The 23,211-nt window shown below is 35.3% G+C and overlaps 1 protein-coding gene across 1 annotated transcript in view; it reads left to right on the top strand.

Moving 5' to 3' along the window:
- Positions 1–23,211, top strand: part of Adgrb3 (adhesion G protein-coupled receptor B3) — a 671,006-nt gene that overhangs the window by 509,992 nt on the left and 137,803 nt on the right. Inside the window, exons 17-18 of the mRNA XM_026391342.2 lie at positions 20,836–20,962; positions 22,571–22,674. Of these exons, the coding sequence (XP_026247127.1) occupies positions 20,836–20,962; positions 22,571–22,674 (231 nt within the window). The remainder of the gene's footprint in view (positions 1–20,835; positions 20,963–22,570; positions 22,675–23,211) is intronic.

Raw genomic sequence — 23,211 nt, 5'->3', positions numbered from 1 at the left:
AAACATTCCAGACTCTATTAGTTGTGCCTTTGTCCATTCCCTCTAATAATATTCTTATGGCTGATTCAAACGCCTTTTCCCATAACTAAAACGACATCTTTCTGGGTTCTTGTTGGAGAGAAGTGTGTCTGTCTTTCACACTGAAGCCAGATTTAAAATTAGGTAGTCAGTGTAGTTAGGTAAATCGGGTCTAACACCGGGTAAAATCTAAAATGGAGGCCATGCTGATAATGATTCTGGGAAATGCAGGACAACTCATGGAATGTTAATGAAGTCCGGGAAAGGCCCTAGGCCAAGTCCACCCCAAAGAAATGTTAATGGAACCCAGGAAACAGCCCCCAACAGATTTGGAGATAGCCCATCCCAGAGAAGTGATAAACCCATCCCAAAAAGTGATAATTAAGTCCTTCCTGCCCAGATTACCAGTGTCCCAACCCTTCCCCCCTACATTCCATCACCAAAACTATAAAAAGGGGAGACAACCACGCTTCCATGGATTCCACCTCTTGGGTCCCCTTCTTCCTCCGGGAGAAGTCTTTTCTGCTGTCCTTTAATAAACTTCTAATTTCTACTCTGACCTTGCCTCGGCGTGCTTCTTTGGTGTTATTCTTCAACATTGGGGAAGCAAGGACTTGTCACCGGTCAACAGCGGTAACAACACAATGAAATAAATGACTTAGTTCTTGATAATCCTCAAGCAGGATTGCTAACCCCTTTAATTCTTTTTCATAGTTGACCTAGATAGTGTTACCGCTGTTGACCGGTGACGAGTTCTTGCTTCCCCGATGTTGAAGAATAACACCAAAGAAGCACGCCAAGGCAAGGCCAGAGTAGAAATTAGAAATTTATTAAAGGACAGAAGAAAAGACTTCTCCCTCAGGAAGAAGGGGACCCAGAAGGTGGAATCCGTGGAAGTGCAGTTGTCTCCTCTTTTTATAGTTCTTTCAGTGATGGAATGTAGGTTGGAAGGCCCGAGGGGTAGACACAGGTGGGCCAAAGAAGTAGTCTGAGCAGGAAGGACTTCATTATCACTTCTTGGTGATGGGCTATCTCCAAATCTGCTGGGGGCTATTCATTAATACTTCTTCCAGGTGGACTTTGGCCTAGGGCCTCTTCAGGACTTCATTAACATTCCATGAGTTGTCCTGTTTTCCCTGAGTCATTCCCAGCATGGCCTCCATTTTAGCACTCGGTATTAGACCCGATTTACCTAACTACACTGACTACCTAACTTTAAATCTGGCTTCAATAGTTAAAATGAAGTAAAATCTCCTGAACCGATTCTCTACTTTGACTACTTTCTTTAATGTAAAGATTATCTTCAAAATCTTCTACTGGGCTAAGGAATTACAATCTAAATAAATGTGTTTCACCTAACATTTTTTTTTTTTTTTGATACCAGGGATTGAAACCAAGGGCACTTAACCACTGAGCCACATCCCCAGCCCCCCCCCCCTTTTTTTTTTAAAGAAAGAGTGAGAGAGAGGGACAGAGAGAATTTTAACATTTATTTATTTTTTCTTAGTTCTCGGCGGACACAACATCTTCGCCTGTATGTGAGGATCGAACCCGGGCCGCACGCACGCTAGGCGAGCGCGCTACCGCTTGAGCCACATCCCCAGCCCCACCTAACATATTTTTATGCTGCTACTAAATACTGAATTGTTTAAAATATTATAATGGTCTCAGTGGCAGAATATTTTTTTTTATCTCCCCAAATGTCTAGTACATGCCTGACAATAGTAGACACCTTATTTATTAAGTGGATGGATGGATGGAAGGCCCTAGGCTTGAGAGTTTACTTGATTAAGAGACCCTAATGGGTCTAAAGAGAACTACTTTCCATCTCCAAAGACTACTGCCTGGGGTCATTTGCATTTGAATACTCAAGAGTTAGTGAGAAAATTTACTTAAGACTAATTCAGGATGTGGTTGGTTCCTATTGAGAAAGTGAGTAATTAGAAGGGTTTAACACTTTTTAAGGAAAGAGTCACCCAAGTTGGGGCTATCAGAGAGCCCTCCTCATGCTGTCCTCTCAGGCAAAGGAAACAGCAACTGTAAATGAGGCTGAGCTAGACACCTTGGGCAATACCTATAAAAGGTACTGCAAAAAGTCCAGGACCATGGAGACCAAGGAAGGGGAAGAACATTGGGATACAGAGTCCCTGGATCAAAGTCTTCCCACAAACACATAAAATGATACCCTGTGAGTTCAGTTTGGTAGAAACAGAAAAATAGCCCAGAGAGCCCTACAAAAAGTTCTATTGACTGCAAGGCAGAAAGAATCTGCTTAGATGGAATAACTGGGAAGTGTCTACCTTTTGGTCATAGAATATAGAACGATAGTGATCAACTTTCATGTACAAGGGGTCCCAGTGGCACTGATGTTCATTTTAAATGTTGGCATTCAGTGGGATGATGAAAGCAGCTGGGTAACCAGAGGAGCTATGTGCCTTGGGGTTCGGAGATGAAGAGGGCCCAGAGCTGCCCACTCCACTCCCATTCCTTTCATCACTTTCCATGCAACCTGTCTTATCCAGAAACTCTAAAGGAGCTTATTGAGGAAGAAAGAAAGACATAGCCGGATGTGGTGGCACACACCTGTAATCTCAGCAGCTTGGGAGGCTAAGGCAGGAGGACTGCAAGCTCAAAGCCAGCCTCAGCAACTTAGTGAGGCCCTAAGCAACTCAGGGAGATGCTGTCTCTAAATAAATTCTTTTTTTAAAAATGGCTGGGGTGGGGGATGTGGCTCAGTGGTTAAGTGCCCCTAGTTTCAATCCACAGTAACAAAGAGAGAGAGAGAGAGAGAGACAGACAGACAGACATAAGGGGGCATGATTCTTATATTCTTATCCCTGGAACAGTGGAGATATATAAAGCAGCATGAGCTTTTTGACCACCCTGGATCCAGTCCCACTGAATGGCTGTGAGAAGAGGGAACCCTCTACTTCTCTGAGTCATGAATGAGTGGAGGATGCCTCATCCAAAGGGAGCCTCACTTAAAGGTGGCTCCAGAGACTGGCCTTAGTCCTCCTTAGCACTCCTTAGCAATCCTGTTCTCTGGGGACCAAAGGGGTCTTACCAGTTGTTGTACTGAAGGTGAGGTCTGAGACACTCACTGCCCTTTTTAATTCCAACACTAGAAGTTATATCTGCACAATATGAGGGGGAATTTTTATGAAGAGATGGGCAGCATGCAGAATAAAACTGGCAAAACTCAGGTTTGAGAATCTGCTTTTCTGATCCTTACTCCTGAGTGTTGCAGTCATAAATTATCTATAGCTCAGTAACGTGGCTAGTGAGGAAGGCTGCATGATACAGCAGGACTGCAGTGTTCTGTTCAAGGTGTCCTGACTGCAGGAAAAAGAAGCAGGGTATTGCCCAGTGTCCCATGGGCTGCAGCATGTCACCTCTGGCCCAGCAGGGGCTTGATTTGCCTGAAAGGTACAGTGGGAGATGAAAGATTTGATCTGAACATGTCTTTCCTTTGTGCTGTTAGATGATTTAAAAAAAAAAAAAAAAAAGCCTGATTTGCTTCTCTTAGCAGACCCTTTGGCTGTCTGTTGGAAGAGTTTACAGCCCTTGCATCCTTCCTAATGCATATTTGACAGCAAGACTTGAAATAAGCAGAATAAAGAGCAATGTGTGTACCATTTTCTCCCTCTACATCTTTACTTAGGCATTTAGTTTTAGGAAAATGAAATTGGTATGATATAGGAAATGTGGAGATTGGATCAGATTAGTTCACTTTTGTATGTGTGTATGTGTGTGTATGTGTGTGTATCAGGGATTGAACTCAGGGGCAATCAACCACTGAGCCATATCCCCCAAAACTATTTTGTATTTTATTTAGAGACTGAGTTACTTTGAGTCTTGCTATTGGGAGGCTGGCTTTGAACTCTCAATTCTAATGCCTCCGCCTCCTGAACCACTGGGATTACAGGTCTACATCATAGCACGGGCAAGTTCACTCTTAGATATACCAGAGATGGTTTTGAGTCAACACTTCTTTTTGCACATAACATTAAAATCTTTGGGTGAACATGTAAAAAAACCTTACTTCCATCTGAAAAAAAAAAAAAAAAGACTTCTCAGCTCTTACATTGAAAAAAAGAATCATTGTGAGATTAATATGAAACCTTTCATCTAAAAGGTTTATAAATACATATATAGTTGAATATGCAGAATCCATTAATGTCAGAACTGACTCTGGTACCAAAAGAAGCTAGTCACCTTTTAAATAACAGTTCATTCTTAGAATCCATTAGATTACTCTTTCCATCTATAATGTCCTATTCACATCAGAATCAGCCCCTGGCAGATTGTGTCCTGGTGAAGATATAGAAACAAAAATCACTATAGTCTGACTTTTTCTCTCTGGAAAGAGGTAGGAGAAGAGAGTCACTATGAGTAAGAATCTTGTCTATCTTAGTATGTAAAATATGAAAGAAAACTTAATTTACAGGAATATGAATAAATAAATTACTTTACTGACATTTGCACTTAGAAGCTCTAAGAAATCATGTGAAACTACTGGGATATAGCCAGGAACTCAAAAAACTAGTTCTTCCTTTTTTGTGCTTGATTTTCTATGAAGAATCTGTCTATTTTATAGGAGACTTTGTTCTGGAAGTCTAGTAGCAAAAGGAGCCAACTTAGGTATTGGTATCTAGAAAGGAAGGGAAGTTATGGACATTAGATAAAGTTGGAACCAAGGAGCAGTTGAAGGGTCACACATAATGGATTTTCTGTGTATCTGAGTTATTATGTATCTTGTCAAAGCTGCATTTAATTCATAGGATAAGAACATTGACATGTGGAGGTGCATGGATTTCCATCAGCATTTCTTTCACATGTTAAAAGACATGGAAATCACTTTAGTAGTATAAAACTACTGCTCTGGGATGTAGTCACTGTACTTCTCAGGGCTGTTTTTCAGTCTGAGTCTGTCCCTGGGAATGGTCAAAGTTAAACTCTTAAGACATCAAAAATACATTAAATGGTCTAATTTGGAGATGTTTGAACAAAGCTAATTTGTTTCTTTGTCTTGAAATTGCAAAGTTGGAAATTCTCTATTAGCAAAGTAAATTTTATGTGCCACTCTGAGAATAAACAATCATTATACCAGTCTTCCCAAATGTATCCTCAGTAGAAAAATCTCTGATTTTATGGAGTTTTCTATGTATCATAGATAGCTACAATTTTTTTTTTTTAATTGTAGAACATTATGTTGTTGTCTGATTCTCTTTGGGAACTTGGTGCTCTCCACATGAAGTTTGCATTGGTGACTGTAAGGGTCCGGCGGAGCGTTGGAGGAAGAGACCACACAAGAGACCAGCTTCATGCAATAGGCAGGAGGGAGTTTATTGAACCAGCATGCTGGGGCTCAAGGCTCACTCAGGAAAGGAGAGCAGCCCAGAGCCCAGAGCAGAGGTCAAGCAGAGCTTAAGTACACTTTTTGGAGAGGGTAAGGGGCTTTGCATACATCAGAACAAATCATCTTGAGGCGCAGGAAAATTGAACAACAACCCTGAGCCCTGATTAGTACATTTATTGGCGGGAACAGTCTGGGCAGGGGCGATTGGTCACTACTAAGCGGGGTACACATTTAAACTGATAGGTTTGGTGGCCTGGATGTTTTCCTACCGAGCTATTTGGAGCCCTTAGCTAATAAACAACCAGGGATTCAATGGAAATATTACTGAGCAGTTCAGGTATTGTCCTAACAGCTACAGAGATTACAGGTTCCGGGAGTTGCAGAGGAATTTTAACAATACCTGGTCTATTATTTTCTTTTTTTAGCCCAAGCCTTTCAATTTAGAAACTTTACAATGCCCATTCTTTTACACTTTAACTCAAACTCTTGCAGCTTAGAGTCAGCTTGGAAATTTTACCTTTACAGTGACAGATACCATGTGACAACTGTTTTTCATAAAATCAATCAATTAAATATGGCAAACATTCTAGGTATTAACTTTTTAAAACAATAATCCTTGACTGATTAAGAGAACCAGAAGAACTGAAGAACACTATGTATACAATTGAAGTTTGCAGATTTATAAATGATTATGTAACTCATAGGTAAATGTGCCTGTTGTTCTTGATTTTATAACTGAATCAGTAAGCAAAATTGAAAGCAGTATAGGTTATTAATGTTCATATCTTTAGAGAAAACTTTGAGCTGTACTTTCTTGTCACCAAAAAATGTGTCAAAATTGTTTTGAGTTTCTGTACTCTTTACATTATAATAATAGAACAAATAGCTGTATGATGTACATTATAGTAATGGGTCTGTAGCCATCAGAAAAGAAATAAGACAGAAGCAGTCCAGGATTTATATTAGCGATAGTACATTAATTATGACAGAGAAGGCTTTTTCATTATAAGCCTCAATTTTAAGATGCTTGAAACTTTCCCCCAGGAGTTTTTCTCATGACAGTTTTTTTTTTTTTTTTTTTTTTTTTTTTTTTTGCCTAGTAATGGAAAGAAAAAGATTGGGTTTTAATGTTTTTGAGAGTTTTTTTTTTTTTTAAATCTAGGAATAAAAGTGGTTTTCTATCCATTAAAACATTTTTTAGGCACTTTACTTTCTAAAACCTCAAAACAAATAGCTTTTTAATGACCTTCAAACTTGTCTCCAAAGAAGAAATTTAGTACCTTTGGGGTATTAGGCAAAGTTTGATTTGCAAATAATTAAATTACAGGCATTATCCAATGCTTCCTCTGCAAATTGTTGTGTCCCCAAATGGCAGTTAGCCCACTGCACCTTGCAAATGAGGAGAACTTGCAATTACTTGGTCACTTACTGAAAATTAGCCATTCCTGGATTGTGAGTGTTATGGGTACAGTTTTTGCACGTGCTAAAAAAGACACAGCACTTTCAAGCATAAGGAACTTCCTTAACAAAAGAGAGGGCAGTAAGAAGTTGAACCTGTGGACTGTGTGATCTCCTGTTGTTTAAAATCTCGCTAAGAAAGAATCACCTCATTTTCTGAGCTCAACAGATTGTGATCCACTCTGGAGACACACAGGGTTAAGAGCCAAAACAGGAAAGGCCTTGACTGCTCATTAAAATGTTAATTACGCTATTGCTATTGAGGGTTCAGCACTGTCCTTCAACCAAGAATTTTCCCTGCTTTCCATGGAGCAGCAGCAGCATGATAGGAAGATTAAGTGTACCTTTACATACTTGGTGATGTATATTTTTTGAAGCTTTTTGAGATATGGACTTAGGAATTTCCCTTTATCATAAGAGCACTGGCCAAACTGCTATGATTTCTAATTGGATTATAGCTCTTGGAATTTTCTTAACAGCTATATGTTTTTCTCCATGCTATACTTGACTGCAGGGACTAGGTTTATTTTTTAATCTTTGAAATTGCAATGCTTGATAATGCGCCTAGTACACAAAAAAGACACTAAAATGTTTTATAGAAATTTGAAATTTTTTGAAGTTAAAATAAAGTCTCATTTTCCTTAAATTATTTTAGGGTATAAACTAATTTCATCTACCCATAAATTCATAAAAGAATAATGTACCTTCTAATTTTTTATCATAATATACAAATCAAATTGCATTGAACTTATGCTACATAATTCATTTAAAGGCTCTCAGATCTCTATATCCTTTGTGCACTATCAATGAGAACTTAAGAATGGGCTTCCATTGCTTCTCCAAGTCAGTTGTTTTCTGGTCAAGTTGCCATGCAGCCAAAAGTTTATAGCTTGGCAAATGACTGGTTGGCCATTCAGATGGTAGGGATTGTTCTGGAGTCTTAGAACAATGTTTTTCTATAACTTCTTGTCAGTGGAAGCAGCTACTCTACTCTTACTTACTTATCATCTTATTGTTTTACAGGGACTGGGGTAATTTAGGGCGTCTCAGTAGAAGAGCTATATATCTACAAGTTTCTCCCCATGCTATAAATTTACAGAAATCACTACTTTTGTGAATTTTAGGAATTCTCTTTTTGAGAATACTTCTCAGGTCATTATTTTAAATACATACAATTTCCAGTTTTTGAGCTAAAGTTTTCAATTGATGATTTACTGGTAATGAGAGTGTTAAGAAGATAGAAATATTCCCTCCTTTGCATTTCACACTAGGATACAACATGGGTTCTTTCTCTTAGTAGTTTATGATTTTTCTGCGAATTTTTGTGATCTATCTATGACTTGGAAACAATCTGTAGTTTAACTGTTGGCTGTGCAGCTCTGGGATCCCAAAGAAATTTGTTAATCCATCTTTATAGAAATTTTTAAAATTCACAGTTAAAATCGATTCATGTCATCTTTTTTTTTTCCTTCATGAAGAGCACTGATTGCTTTGTTTCTTTTAAATTTGGTTGTTTGAAACCTGGACTCTGGTATTCTCCACTCAAATCAGAAAATAATATGATACTACCATAAGATAGAGAAATTTGATACATAATTTTAATAAGTCACTTGGCACCTCTGGCATGATTTTCTAATTAATAAAGTGTACATGTGATTATCATGATAATATATTGCATTTATGTAAAATACTTAACTTGTAGAAAAATATTTTCATTCTCAATAATGCCTAGTTCAAAGAGCTAACAAGTAAATGATTAACACAGATATTCATTATCTTGAATTTTGTGAACACAATATCTCTGTGAAGTGGGTAGAATATGCCAGTGTCTGATTTTATAACTGGGGACACTGACTCCCAATTTAAGATGATGATGTCCCCCAGATGACAGAACTCTGCCAGGAACAGAAGCCAAGTTTCTTATTGTCACACCTATGATTTTAAAAATAATGAAATAAAAAGCTATATATAGGACCAAGGTATTTGTTTTCCTATAGATTCTATAGATAACATTGAAGGGACAAAATTTGAGCTCTTTTAAAAGTGATCACAATAAAATCCAAGGTATAATTTCAATGAGGAAAAAAAATGAGAATGTTCTCTTAACTTTTACTGAAGCCATTATTACAATTTTGATTTGGGTATTCAACTTATCTCTACCATCCAGTACAGTAGGTAAAAAACATTTGCAGCCTGGCTTTTATTGAGTGAGCTTTTTTACTTTGAACACTGCAATGCTGTGATATTGATTTGTTTTTAAAGAATTCAATAGTTGCAAATGTGTGACACTGGGCTTGATGCAAAATTAATGTATTAGTTTAATAAGCATATGATTATGAAGCACTTGATTTGAGGTGACAAATCAGTTTATTGGTTTATATTTTAATTGAATCCGATTTTTCACTCAGAGACCACTTTATATTTATGTGTTTGTACATGTTCAGACTTTATTTAACTGCTTCAATCATCTCCATTTCCTCTCTACCAATATTCAGGTTCCCCAAATAAACATAATATACTGAGTGCAGACATATTCCTCTAATACTAAGAACTTCCTTTTTCGGAGTCCTAAGAATATCATTTCATCCAAATAGTCATTTAGACTATATAAATTTCCAATGAACCTTCATTTTTGCATTTTCTATGTAAGTAAAGATGAATCATGTTTTTGAAGTCTGATTAACTCAATTTAAACTTTCTGTTTCTCAAAACTAACTCTGATATCAAAACCACATATTCATGGTCCTGTAGGAAATAATATATCAGAATTTTGAATGAGTTAAGCTTAAATCCTTAATTGATGTTTCAGTTTATTGTCTCAACAGAAAATTATTGAGAATTGTTTTTTCCAGTTTGGGGTGGCAATACAGGTATATGCCCAAATTTTTAACTTAGAGAATAGCTAACCCATGACCCAGTGCCAGAAGCATGACTAGTTCAGTGTATAGCCCTCCAATATGGTATTTGCATCAAAGACAATGAGTGGGGTATGGGGGGAGGTGTAAAATGTAAATACCTACCCAAGATGCTTATTCAGTGATTTTGCTGTTGGGGTTTTTTGTTGTTATTGTTGTTGTTATTTCATTTTGGGATTAAATAAATAAATAAATACAAAACAAAATTTGTCCTTTTATAATAAAAAAAAATACAAAACAAATTTTGTCCCTTTAATATTATCTATAGAATCTATAGATACTATTTGTTTTTCTAAGGTTTTAGCCTACAGAAGACTGCTGTGTATCATAAATTCTCCTTTAACAACCTTGTTTGAATGTTTTTGAAACATTCATGTAGGTAATTCTCAATAGTATAATGATTTGACTTAGACATGTTAGGAGTAGTGGAAGAATCCACAACTCTCATAATCTCTTCCTAAGATACATAAGATCCATTTTCAGGAAAAACAGTGGTCTTTCACTTGTATGCTGAGGACTATATACTGCTTTACAAGTTTACTTTTTGCTAGGTTTTCTACAACATACTGGTTATATCTTAAAAATGTCTATTATAGGTCAGTGGTTAAATATTATCTTGGAAAATCTACCTCATCACTATAAATCAGGATTACAGAAGATTATCTCTCCTCAGTAAATAGTGGAAGATAATAAAAAATGGACATCAATCTGTGGTTCAAACCATTGTTAATTCAATTCAGGGCATGACAATGTGACCGGAGTATGAGACAAAATATTCATATGCTTCAATATGACTTAATAACTAAGAGCAAAAGACTTAGAGTTCACTTAAAATTGAAACTCTCTTGTGTTTCTATATCACATATAAAGACATGTACATTTTGAAACAGATTTTAAAATATAAGTTAGTTTTCTGGTAAGGGGACAATTTGGTTCAAGTTATAAAAATACTTAAGAAGAAATATAATTTCCACATATACAGACTATGAAAGAATTAATATTCTGATAATCATACACTAGTTTGACTTTATTTATTTAATCCCCAAATGATTTTTTTTTTGATTACAGGGGTAATATAGTTATTTGGGATAAATGCAAAAATATGAAAAGTATAAAGAAGCAATTCTTAATGTCCATAATTCAACACCCTAAGACAAACACTGTTAATTATTTTTTCAAATATGCTTCCAGTCTTTTTTCTATCTGTATCACACTTGGGATTAATCCTTTTACAAAAGGTTTGTGATGCAATAGTCATTAGAATCAGGTAATTAACAAGTTGATAATAAATTAGTGAGATCTTGAATTTACTATGTAATAGATTTTATGGTCTATTCATGTACTGACACTGGCTATGTGTCCAGATTACTGAAAAGTAGTGTGGAAAGTAACATATGTTTAAATTTGCTCTATTTTATTTAAATAATTCTATTTTTTTCAGATTTGTGCAATCAGCTATTACAAATTATATCAAGCTAAAAACTGATTACTTGCCCAAATAAACAGGATAAACAGGTTTTTTCTTTTTTGAGGGAAAAAATATCCAAATAGAATTATTATTTTGTGATTTTGAGATTTGCAAACACTCAGTGTCCAAGACAAAGTCTCTTGAACATATTGATACGAAAAAAAGTGAATTATTTAATACCTGCCCCTATTTATTTTCAAGAACAACTTGAAAATCTTTCTCAATCTAGTTATATACAGATCTAAAATGTATTTTGTTGTTCTATTAGACCTATCATACATAATTCATCAGTTAACTGAAGTATATAGTAGCTGTCATCTTCAATTCCATTCAAAAATTCTATTTCCATATTCCCCAAATTGTCTCTTTAAATTTTGCTATTTTTAATGTTCAATTTTTTTTTTTTAAATTTCTGAGGGACAAAAGGCTTAGAGTGATAAAAATGGAACTTTACTCTTAAATTTTCTTCCATGTTATTGAAAGCAGTAGTGCTTTTTTCCCTTGTAGTTTTATGGAGATATTTTTTTTCTTTCTCCTTTTTAATATTATGACCCTCAACAATACTCTAACTCAAATTCTGGGAACTTCTCTCTCATCATTGCTTATCCTATCATGATCTCCTTTTCTTCTCAGTCTCTCTCTGACTGTTTGGGTCTGCATCATAAGATGTTAAGAGGTTGACTCCCACCTAAAAGTAAAAGCATACTTGATAAAAATTTAATTCCTTGTGCTACCTACCTTGTGTGCACTCTTTTCCCTTTGTTGCTGAACTCTGTGGTATCATAAGATTTTTTTGTCAACTTCTAGCAATCTAATTCCTACCTGACCCTTCTACTAAAATCATTAGCTCATAGGCTCTCATGCCCATGATGACCATTCTCAACCTACATCTTTTGATTCTAATAATTGTTTGACCTGAGGTCAATCACTTGTTCATGAAATCTTCCCCATATATTTTCTGTAAGATTTAGTTCTCAATACTCTTTCACCCTTTCGGAATGTTTTCCTTGTGTGGTCCTACCTTTATGCTCTCTTACTGTGCCTAGTCCATACTGAGAGAACAGAGGACAGAGAATCAGCTTTGTATCATACAGTCTTGGGTTCAATTCCTGGCACAACCCTTTATCAGCAGGATATCCTTAGGAAGTCAGAATCTCTTGGCTCTTTTTATTTCTTTTAACACAAAATAATTACACCAAAGATAGGCAGTGCCGTGCTTCTATAGGCATTGGCATAGGTTGAGATATCTAGGCAACTTTCAACTCTAGGCTCTTTCCTTTCTGGGGAGTTCATGATCCTGCACGGAGGCAGAGCTCCATTTGTCGGTTTTCTTTTTTAAAAAAAAATATTTATTTTTTTATTTATAGATGGACACATATCTTTATTTTTATTTTTATGTGGTGCTGAGGATCGAACTCAGTGCCTCATGTGTGCTAGGCGGGCGCTCTACCTATTGAGCCACAATCCCAGCCCCATTTATTGGTTTTCCAGTAGGAAAAATAATATCTATGTTGGCATTGTATTTAAGTATTATTATTATTATTATTATTATTATTATTATTATCTTGAGATGGGATCTATGTTGCCCAAGTTGTTTTTGAACTTGTGGGCTTATGTGATCTTCTCATCTCAGCCTCCTAAGTAGCTGGGACTACAGGCAAGAATCCCCATGCCCCACACCTGGATTGAGTTTAAGATTTTTTAAAAAACATGTTTAAAGTGTCTACTACAACACCTAACATTGAGTAGACACTAAATAAATGTTAGCTGTTATTTTCATTAGGGTGATTATTATTATTTGCCTATAGAGTAATTAATGATGGCAGCTAGCATATTTTAACCTTTAATTATTAATAAATCATGTTGAAGATACTTGTACATATTTATAACCTGGTAGACTGGCTTTCTTAATGTTATTCCTTCCCATACTCCTTTCTACTCTCATTATTTCTAATTTAAAACAACAACAAAAAAAGATGTTACTGGCAATAAAACTGGTGCTACCTTTCTTGTAAATGATGTTCAATGACCTCAAGAGTGACATATTCTTAATTTTAATGTGTATTTTATGACAAAGAGGCAGTGATAATACACCTCCAAGATAATTTCCATTGAAGCTTTCAAGCTCCAAAAGGCACAGAGGAAATCTAAAATGCCCACAAAATAACTCAGCACAGTGCCTGCATCAGCCAAAGGGGAAATAACTATTTGGTAAATAAATGAATGAATGAATGATTTTGGAAAGTCCAGTGTATCACATTAAAATTTTATCAAAATCTATACTCACTCAACAAATATTTATTAAGCACCTATTATATGTTTCAAGGATTGTCTTAGAATCAGGAAGTACTGAAGTGATCATAATATTTCCTGCCATCACCAGATACTTACATTCTAGTAACCAAAGAAAGGCAAAAAATAAACTCAAAAAATATACTTACAAGCATACCTTGGAGATAGTGCAAGTATGGTTCTAAATCACTGTATTAAAGTAATATAATAAAGTGAGTTACACAATGTTTTTGGTTCCCAGTGTATATAAAAGTTATGTCCACACTATACCTCTGTTAAGTGTTCAATAGCATTATCTTTAAAAAGTATGTGCTTACTTTAATTTAAAACCACTGCTAAAAATTTTTAATAATTGTCTGAGCTGTTGAAAAAATGATGCTGATAGACTTGCTCAATGTGGGATTCAACTTGCAATAAAACAAAATGTGTATAAGGCACAATAAAATGTGGTATATGTGTATGCTGTATCAGATGTGGTAAGTGCTATGGGTAACAACAGTACAAATTAAGGGCAAAGGGAACACAGGAAGTGCTTAGATAGTGTATTGATTATATAACAAGCCACCTCTAATGTCAGCGGTTTAAAACAATGATTTTTATTTGCTCACAATTCTGTGGTTCAGCTGTTAGGTTGAGCTTTGCTCATCTGTTGTCATTTATGAGGCTGCCATCTGGCAATTCATCCTGGGGCTGGATGATCTAGTATGGTTTTATTTACATGCCTGGTGATTGGTGCCACTCTCTTATCCTCAGTGAGGTTATCCTGGGCTACCTCACATTACAGCAGCATTTCAAAAATAAGAGTGGAAACTGTAAGACCTATTAAGGTCCAGGCTCAGAAGTTACTCGTCACCTCCACGGCACTCTACTGGTCTAGTCACAAGGTGTATCCATATTTAAAAGAAGAGGAAACAGACTGCACCTATTGATGGAAAGGATTGTTTGGAGTTTTTAGCCATTTTTAACCTACTACAGATGGGGAAGTTACTAACTTATCTGGATAGTCAGTGACAGCAACTTTGATAGGATGACATAAAGACAGAGATTTCCATGATGTGAGGGAACCAGCAATATGAATATCTTCAAAGAGTACATTATTGGCCAAAAGAACAACCAGCATGAAATACCAAGGTGGCCCAACAAGGTTGATGAGATTGAGCAAAACAAGTGTCTAAGAGGTAGAGGAAATGAGGATGCAGACAGAATAGGTGCTTTTAGACCAATATAAGAGTTTTGTCTTTGCTCTGTTAGTCCAGAAGAATCATTAACAGAATTTTTAACAGAGTGACAAGGTTGGATGAATTTGTCAATGAAATCTCTCTGGCTTCTCTACTGAAATTGGACTTGAGAAGAGGTAGCAAAATGGGATTTGTAAAGAAGCCCAGTGAAGAATCCAGGCAAGGATGATGTGGCTTTTAATAGAAAGGTATATCTGACAGCATTTTCTGGAATAATTTGCAGAATTAATAAAACAGAAAACATACTGTATATTATCATCCCAGACAGATTTTCAGTTTCTCTAAATTGCAAATTATATGTTTATTTAATTATGTGTCTTCTACCTCATCTAATGTTTAAAAACCCTTCACTAAATATGTATTGACTGGTTGGTTAGTAAAGGCTCAGGCTTCCCTGCTGTATTGAACATAATTACCAAAGGATGTTGAAACTTTCAGTTTATCATCAAATGATATTTGAAGACCAAAAGCAAATAGATGTGCTTATTAAAATCCATTGATACTCTTCAGATTGTGTGTCTACTTTATACTGAAGGATAGCAAGTGAATTAGAGCTAAAACAATCTATCTGGATTAGAAATCATACCTTGAAATTCAGAAAAGGAAAGCATCATTAACTTACCTGAACATTTATCATTAAATCTCTACTAAGTGAAAAGCAGTGTGTCAAGGATTCAAAGTCAATAAGATACAGTTCTCAAAGCACTAAGATTCTAATGTGGCATGGAGAATATCGATTTTATAAATGAAGAATATGTGTTAAGATTACCCATTAATACTGTAGTGTTGAATGGAAAGCATTAATAGAGGAGTGTGAAGAAGATCTAAGGGAAGAGTATTCATGTAACTGAATAACTTCTAGAAAACAAATTAGAAACCTGAAGCTATGGTATGAAGGGGCCACTGAAGTGATGACAAGAATCCTACCTGCTCATGAGAAAATACCTCCCTCTAATTCTTACCTTAATAAAGGAAGTATATATGTTTTAAGTTGGTGTTGCTCTTTTTGTAGTAAAAAGACTACTTGTCCCCAAATTACAGTAAAATGAAAATACATTATAATACAAAAACTGTTTTGAATCAAAATTGGGAACATTTTCTCATCTGTACTCCCCAAACCTCTATATTATAAGTGTCATATATAAGTGTCTATATTCCAAGTGACTTCTTGAAATAATTTTGAAATGGGTTTCTATATCTGTCTTTACATCATTATTTGGGTGTAATATATACTTTAAAAGAATAGATTCATTTGATTATATTGTACTATATTATATCTTTAGATCTGATAATCTTATAACTTCACAGGACATGTTCATTATATGCTATTTTAAAATACATTTTGATAAAAAATTAGCATAAAAAATTCTTTTGTCTCTAAATGAGAAGCCCAACTTTACTTCTCACTCTGACTTAAAACAAGTTTCCTAAATTCACTGTACTTCCCTTTCTTTATCTATAAAGCTAAGTGGTTAGGACAGATCAGTGGTTCTGAACCCTGGCTATACACTAGAAGCATCTGGAGAGCATTAAAACATAAAGTAATAATGCTCAGGACCCACCTCAGGGTTTCATCTTTAAATCTCTCCAGGTAATTTTAATGTACAGCAAATGTTGAAAACCAATGCACTAGATGATCACTAAGGTTACTTCCAGCAAAACTTTCTAATTTTATGATTCATTGTGTTTTTTTTTAAGAGAGAGAGAGAGAGAGAGAGAGAGAGAGAGAGAGAATTGAGAGAGTTTTTTAATATTTTTTAGTTTTCAGTGGACACAACATCTTTGTTTGTATGTGGTGCTGAGGATCCAACTCAGGCCGCCCGCATGCCAGAGAGCTTGCTACCGCTTGAGCCACATCCCCAGCCCGATTCATTGTGTTTTGACATACTAACATTTGTTAGAGATAACAGTGTTCTCAGTATTTGCATTATCCTATAGAGATGGCTCTCAAGACTGTTTCTACTCAAAATCAGGAACATATTTTTCATGTACTACGGAAATTTCTGTATTACAATTTTTACTAAGAACCAAGTATGCATTATTATTGGGGTGTAATATGTGCTTTAAGAATAATATAGATTTACTCAATTCCCAGAATTAATTATTGCTATGATTATAAGGCAATTTCTTTTAGTACACATGCAATGTGAAGACAGTGTAGTTAGAAATTGCATATGAAAATCTTTTAAAATTGCTGTTGTAGCTATTTTGATTTTGAATAAATGAATTTTAAATATATCAAGAGTTAATGAACTTCCTAAAGTATATAACTTGTTCAGAATAAATAACTTGCATACTTATTTATTATTAAGCAGAATGGACAGCTTTATAAAAGAATGGTTGAGGTGGAATATCTACTTGAGTTGATATTTCAAAAGATTATAGTTGTGACTTCTTGAAATAGTTTTGAAATGGGTTACTGTATCTTTTTGCTATCAGTTTTTTTTACTAAACAGCTTTTATTGGAGTAAGCAGATAATTTTCCCTTTAATTTTTTTCTTTTTATTTTAAGAACTAGGGAATATGAGTAAATGTATATTATTTAAAACTACATAAAATAAAAAACTCAAACAAATATTCAGATCCAGAAAGAAACACTTAGACTCCTACAAAATTAGGAAGAGGCCTCAAATAAATCATAAGCTATAAAGTGAGAGATGTTTTGTCCTGTATTTTAATAGAATATTGTGTTTGTGATATATACTTTTAGAAGCTTGGGACAAGAAGACTCCTTCCTCCTTTTAGCCAGCCTAATAATAGGAAGAAGGAGAAAATGTACAGATGACAGCTAACAGCTAACATTGGTGAATGTAGGTGTTGCCAACAAAGACAGTGCTGGTTGTATGAAATTTCTGCAACATAACTATGTTTCAAACTATTTGAAAAAAATTACATAAAACATAAAAAAAAGAAACTATGGAAAGGATCTATGTGATTTTACGTGTGTGTGTGTGTGTGTGATCATTCTGTGTGTTACATCAGTGTGTTACTATCATTATATCTTTAATTTTCATACATACTTCACTGTATCTGTTTGCCTTCCTGATGACAAGCTAGACTTGATAACTAAGAATAGTTCACGTATATATTATTTATTATACCATGCAAAACTCCAACATTGGAAGAATAATGTGACCACTTTAATAATCCACGTTTAAAAACCTTTCTCTGTGCAGAATAAGGAAGTTGCTTTGTCTCATATTAGCTCTACCACATTTGAGTTTGCTTCATAATATCTCCCTGAAATCAATCAGCCATGCTCACCATGCTCTCAAAGAATTTTGTACAGTAGGAATAAGCTATGAAAAGTTTGAAAATATAGGCAATGCATACAATAGGGTTTGTAATAACAGTTACATGTATACTAGTAATTAAAAACTAATTTATAAGTGTTATGTGATCTAAACATATCAAGAGATTTTATGAAACAATATAAATATTACCATAGAATGGTATCACACTTCTTAGTACCCAAATCTTAAGAGTAACCCAGTGCAGAGTTTAGTAGTTATCCCTCTCACCTTTTGAGAACTTCTCTCCTACTACCTTGTTTCAAATTCTGGTGTTATCCTATCAGACATATTATTTTGTGTTACATATCTTCTTTTAAACTAAGAGAAATATGTTAAGCTGTACGTAGTATCTCAAACCTTATTATACATTAGTTTAATCAGATAAAGTCAGTAAAAGGATAATAGTTTTGAAGAAAGGTAAGGACAGAGATGATATAGCCTTGGGAAGGTACATATGAAAAGGGGCCCTATCAGATTAGAAGCATTTCATATTGAGGTAGGGACTGCTGGGAACAGTGAAGGACTAAAGCATAGAGAGCAGAATTATTTACTTCCCAATTTTGCCTGGGGCTGGGCCAGGTCAGCAATGCAATCACTGTACTGAGTAAAGCAAATTGACCCAGTTTTCTAAAGATGTCATGTAAAATTTGCATTATCTTCAGAGTCTAGTAACATTATATTGAATATAGACTTTATATCTGACAGCCAAAGTGTAGTGATGCTAATATCATCTTGAGTAATGAACTCTCATTAAATGAATGTAAATTTGTAAGGTTGTCTCATATGAAGTCTTATTTACAGTAAAGTTCTTCCTTGTTAAGATATTCAATTAGTTTATTGGGCATAACCACATAATGTGAAAAACTTTAGTACTGGACTCCATCTTGAAAGCAGAGATACTGCATTAAAGTAAAACTGCCATCCAGAATGAATAATGCAGATGCTGTGTTTTAAAACATGTCAGATTCTCTTAAGTATATCTTCCTTCTTTAAACTTTGATCAGCTGAGATAGATGTTTTTCATTTGGCCTTAACTGTTTGTTACTAGAAGATAAGAGACAGACTACTAATGAAATAAATTGATATTCTGCTATGATAAGATAGAATGTAAATTTAATACTATTTTTGCAGTTGAAAGTATAACTGATTTTGTTTTGAAAATTTGGCAGCATTGTATGATATCATAAAAAAAAAAGAGAGACAACATTTCAAATTGACTAATACTCTGAGGTATTTGGGTGAAGTTGGATATAATTTTCATCTAACTTCCCCAAATACAATGTATTCTTTCTTAAAAGGAGTTATAATTAAGAGTGTATTGAGTCATAAATTTTAATGATAGCAAATCATGAATATTAAAAAGAATTGCTTATAGATACCAAAAATGGATAAGTGTGAATTATATTCTGTAACTCAAGTTGGAAGTCCAACTGTCACAGAGAAACTTCTCATTGAGTCTCTCTGAAATAGACTGCATGCATATTTAACCCAGTAGCTTTAGGCATTCAAAGATATAGAAGGCAAAATCAAAAGTATCACCTCAAAATTAACACCAAGCCGTGTGTTTTTCTATCCAAGTTTTACAGTCATTTTTTACAGTCATTTTAAACACAGATAGTAACTTGGATTAAAATTTAAACACACTCATGCATACAGGTTTGTTAGCTGGAGAGTTTCCTTGCCTGGGGGAGGGGAGGTGACAATTGGTGCATTCAACATAGAACACGTGTAATGATAATAAAGTTGATTGGTTGAGCTCTATAGCTTTTTTTTTTTTTTCCCCTTCCTCTTTTTTTCTCTCTTCCTATAGAGTAGTTCAGGTGGGGGTGGAAGGGTTCCCTCCCATCCCCCCAGCCCCTGCTAAGAAGAGTAGGTTGATACCATTTTTATTGTTCTGCTGGGGTGGGAAATAAACCATATGCTTTAGCACTTTGAATGGCTACACCAAAGAGAAAAGTGAGCCAGGCCTTCTTTTCCCCTCCTACTGGACTTTGGGGTGGGTTTGTTCTTCTAAATGTTTTAGCAGACTTGGGGTTAGCTTAATCCTTCTGCCCCAGGGCAAAGAGGCAGTTGGGGGGGGGGGAATGTCAAGGGCTTCAGAGGAGCGCTGAGCTGAGTGAAGTGTGTAGTGGAAGCTTATATCTGAAACCCACCCCTCCCCTGGAAACCCGGCAAAGGCAATGAGAGTTGGAACCAGCTGATGCCGCTGCTGCTGCTTCCCGTTTCCAGGGTGAAATTTTCACAGCAGCTAATTCTAAAGGGAGGAAAAATCCCTAACCAGCAGCGAAGAAGATCCTATCACCCAACCCAAGCAATGTAACCTTTTAGGCAGGCTTTCAGAGAAATCCGCATTTTAAAAGCCAGCATTCATGGTCCAAACTATGGGCCGGGAATCAGAGCTGGTATGAAAATATGAAAAGCCTCTTTACACCCTGAGTGTTTGAAACGATCCGATGAGCATAGGAAGTGGCTGCCAACGCTCTGGCGGCTGCTCTAGCTGCCGCCGCCGCCGCCGCCGTTCCTCGCAGAGGGCTGGACAGAGCTAGTCCCGGTTTCAGCACCTCCGGCGCTGGACAGCTCTCTGCACACCGCACCGCTGCCTGCCTGCTTTTTCCCACTCTTGCTTTGCATAACTGGAGATGCATCTAAATTACGTCCTGTTCAACAACAAGTAGATTTTTTTTTCCTGTACGAGAATTACAGTAGACGACTCTCTCAATTAAACTGCATTTTCTTCTTTACGGATTTGGCTGTCAGGCGTATTTATCCCGATCTCCCCCCACCCCCTTTGCAGGAACGAGTCTTTGGGAACGTGGTCCACCCAGGGATGTAAAACTGTGCTTACCGATGCATCCCATACGAAATGCTTATGTGATCGTCTCTCTACCTTCGCCATTTTGGCTCAGCAACCTAGAGAAATAGTAAGTAACAAAGGGAAAACACGGCTTTAATGCAAAGGCAGGGACATTGTGGCTAGTGTTTCTCCAGGGAACTGCATTTTAAATGGGGAAATGGAAAAGGTTGCAGGGTGGCAAAATTGGGTTCTTCTCCTCCTTAGCTACAGAAGCTTGGTGTAATGAATTCTAGTTGGTGTGCTATAACTAAATTCTACTCATTTTTATGTCTTCTAACTTGAAATTTCTGCAGTATAGTTTTAAGGATATGCTCCTATGGTATTACTAATATGTTGCAAACTTTCAAATAAAAATGATTGCCAATATAACATGTATTTTAAAACTGGAAAGCTATTCTGGGGAATTTGTGAGAATACTGTTAGTAGTAGAATGAAGACCCCAGACACTATAGCCAAACACATTGCATATCTGCATTGGATATTTTCAGTACAGGTTTCTGAGGGTGTCCTTGGAGATATATATATATATATATATATATCCATTTTAATCAAATGAAGTTTTCATGAAAGCATGGCTGTGTGGAACTGGAAGATCATTCCTTATAAGTATATGGATTTTGCAAAAATAGTTTCTGAAAGAGGCAGCTGTATAGAACTATCTAAAAACTAGTATTCTCACCAAATGTATTTTGAAAAAAAAAATCACAAGAAATGAAATACTGAAAAATAGTTATTCAGATAAAAGTGACTTTCTGCCTAAATTTGGCCTAAATAAGCATCATTCTTATTACTTATTTTGATGACAAAAATACCTAATATAATATGATATGCATATCTAAGGTTTATGAATACACTTAATCTTAAAGTGTATTCCTACAAACTTCCTGTATAAAATTTGAAAAACAACAGATTTCACTAGTTATTGTCACATTAGTGTGTCAGGAAAGATACCTCTCAGATGAGTGAATGCTTATAATCTGTATATTTGTTTTAAAAGATATAGGTTCATTTTTTCAAGGTCATGTTTTTAGGGGCTGGTACTGGCATTGTGGAAATTATCTCCACTTACTCTGTTCATAGAAAAAAATGCAAAATAAATATGAAGGTCTTAAATTTGATATTTTATTTTCTTCTATATTCTCAGAGTCTAAGGAAGTGAAATATAATGTGAGAATACTTGACTTAGAACAAAGTTGTCAAAAGTCAGAAAGTTTGAAATTTTTTCACTGTTTAGTACCAGTTTGGGATAACATAATGAGTTGTAAATGGGAGTATATAGATAAATTTTACTAAGAATGTTGTGAAATGACTGAAATGTAGTTAGTTGAAGAAAAATGATTTCAGCTACAGAACATTTAACATCTGAATGTTGACCAAGTTGTACTTTCAGGTAGTTATTTTAAGAAAGCTATAATGTGCCATAATCAGCATTTAAAACTCCAAAGACTTTATTGTTTCACAGTGTGAGAGAAGGGGGAGCTAGAATTAGTCATTTTAGAGGCTAAAATATGTGAACTGAGTGGGTTTATATCTAATTATCTGGTAATTATAGGAACTATTTGGGCTATTTTTGAGGGGTAGCTTAGTTTGCTGAGACTTAAAGTAATCTTAACTCAGTTATAAATTTTCTCTTCCTTTTTTTTTTTTTTTTTTGTGTGTGTGTTTTAATTTACAGATCATGGAATCCTCTGGTACACCTTCGGTTACTTTAATAGTAGGCAGTGGCCTGTCTTGCCTGGCCTTGATCACCCTAGCAGTTGTCTATGCAGCGTTATGGAGGTATGTGATCAACTGATAGATTTGAAATGGAATGCTCAGTTGTTCAGTTAAATCAGAGAGTGTGATAACCATGATATGTCTCCTGCCTTCTTAATTAACTGAAAGCAGTATTTTAAAAACAGAGTTATAATTGAGTTGTAATAAATGACACATATTTACAGACATACTTTACTTCCAGTTCAAATGATGGTAGTCTTCAACAAGTTGTTTACACTTAAATATGGCATTCTTATATCATTCAGTCTCTGTGTGGTTTTTATTTATCCCAATTGCTATTGATCCAGAGTGTTTAATTGATACTATCAAATTAATTTTTATAGAAATATGATTTCAAGTTTCAAACACATACTTTCAGCATGTCCAGTAAAGCCCTTCTTTAATATTAAAGCATTAATATAATATCACACTACTCTAGAAAAGATTTTTTGGTTGAGTAAAATAAATTGACTTTGACAAATTGATTATAAGAAATCAGACAAATTCATAAATAAAGATAAGTGTTTGAAGTTTTCTCTTATAAGATATTTGAAATTGAAT

The sequence above is a fragment of the Urocitellus parryii genome, chromosome 8 (assembly GCF_045843805.1).
Source record: "Urocitellus parryii isolate mUroPar1 chromosome 8, mUroPar1.hap1, whole genome shotgun sequence".
In the NCBI taxonomy this organism is placed as follows: domain Eukaryota; kingdom Metazoa; phylum Chordata; class Mammalia; order Rodentia; family Sciuridae; genus Urocitellus; species Urocitellus parryii.
The sequence above is the reverse complement of the archived record's forward strand: the minus strand, read 5'-3'. Positions and strand labels throughout refer to the sequence as shown.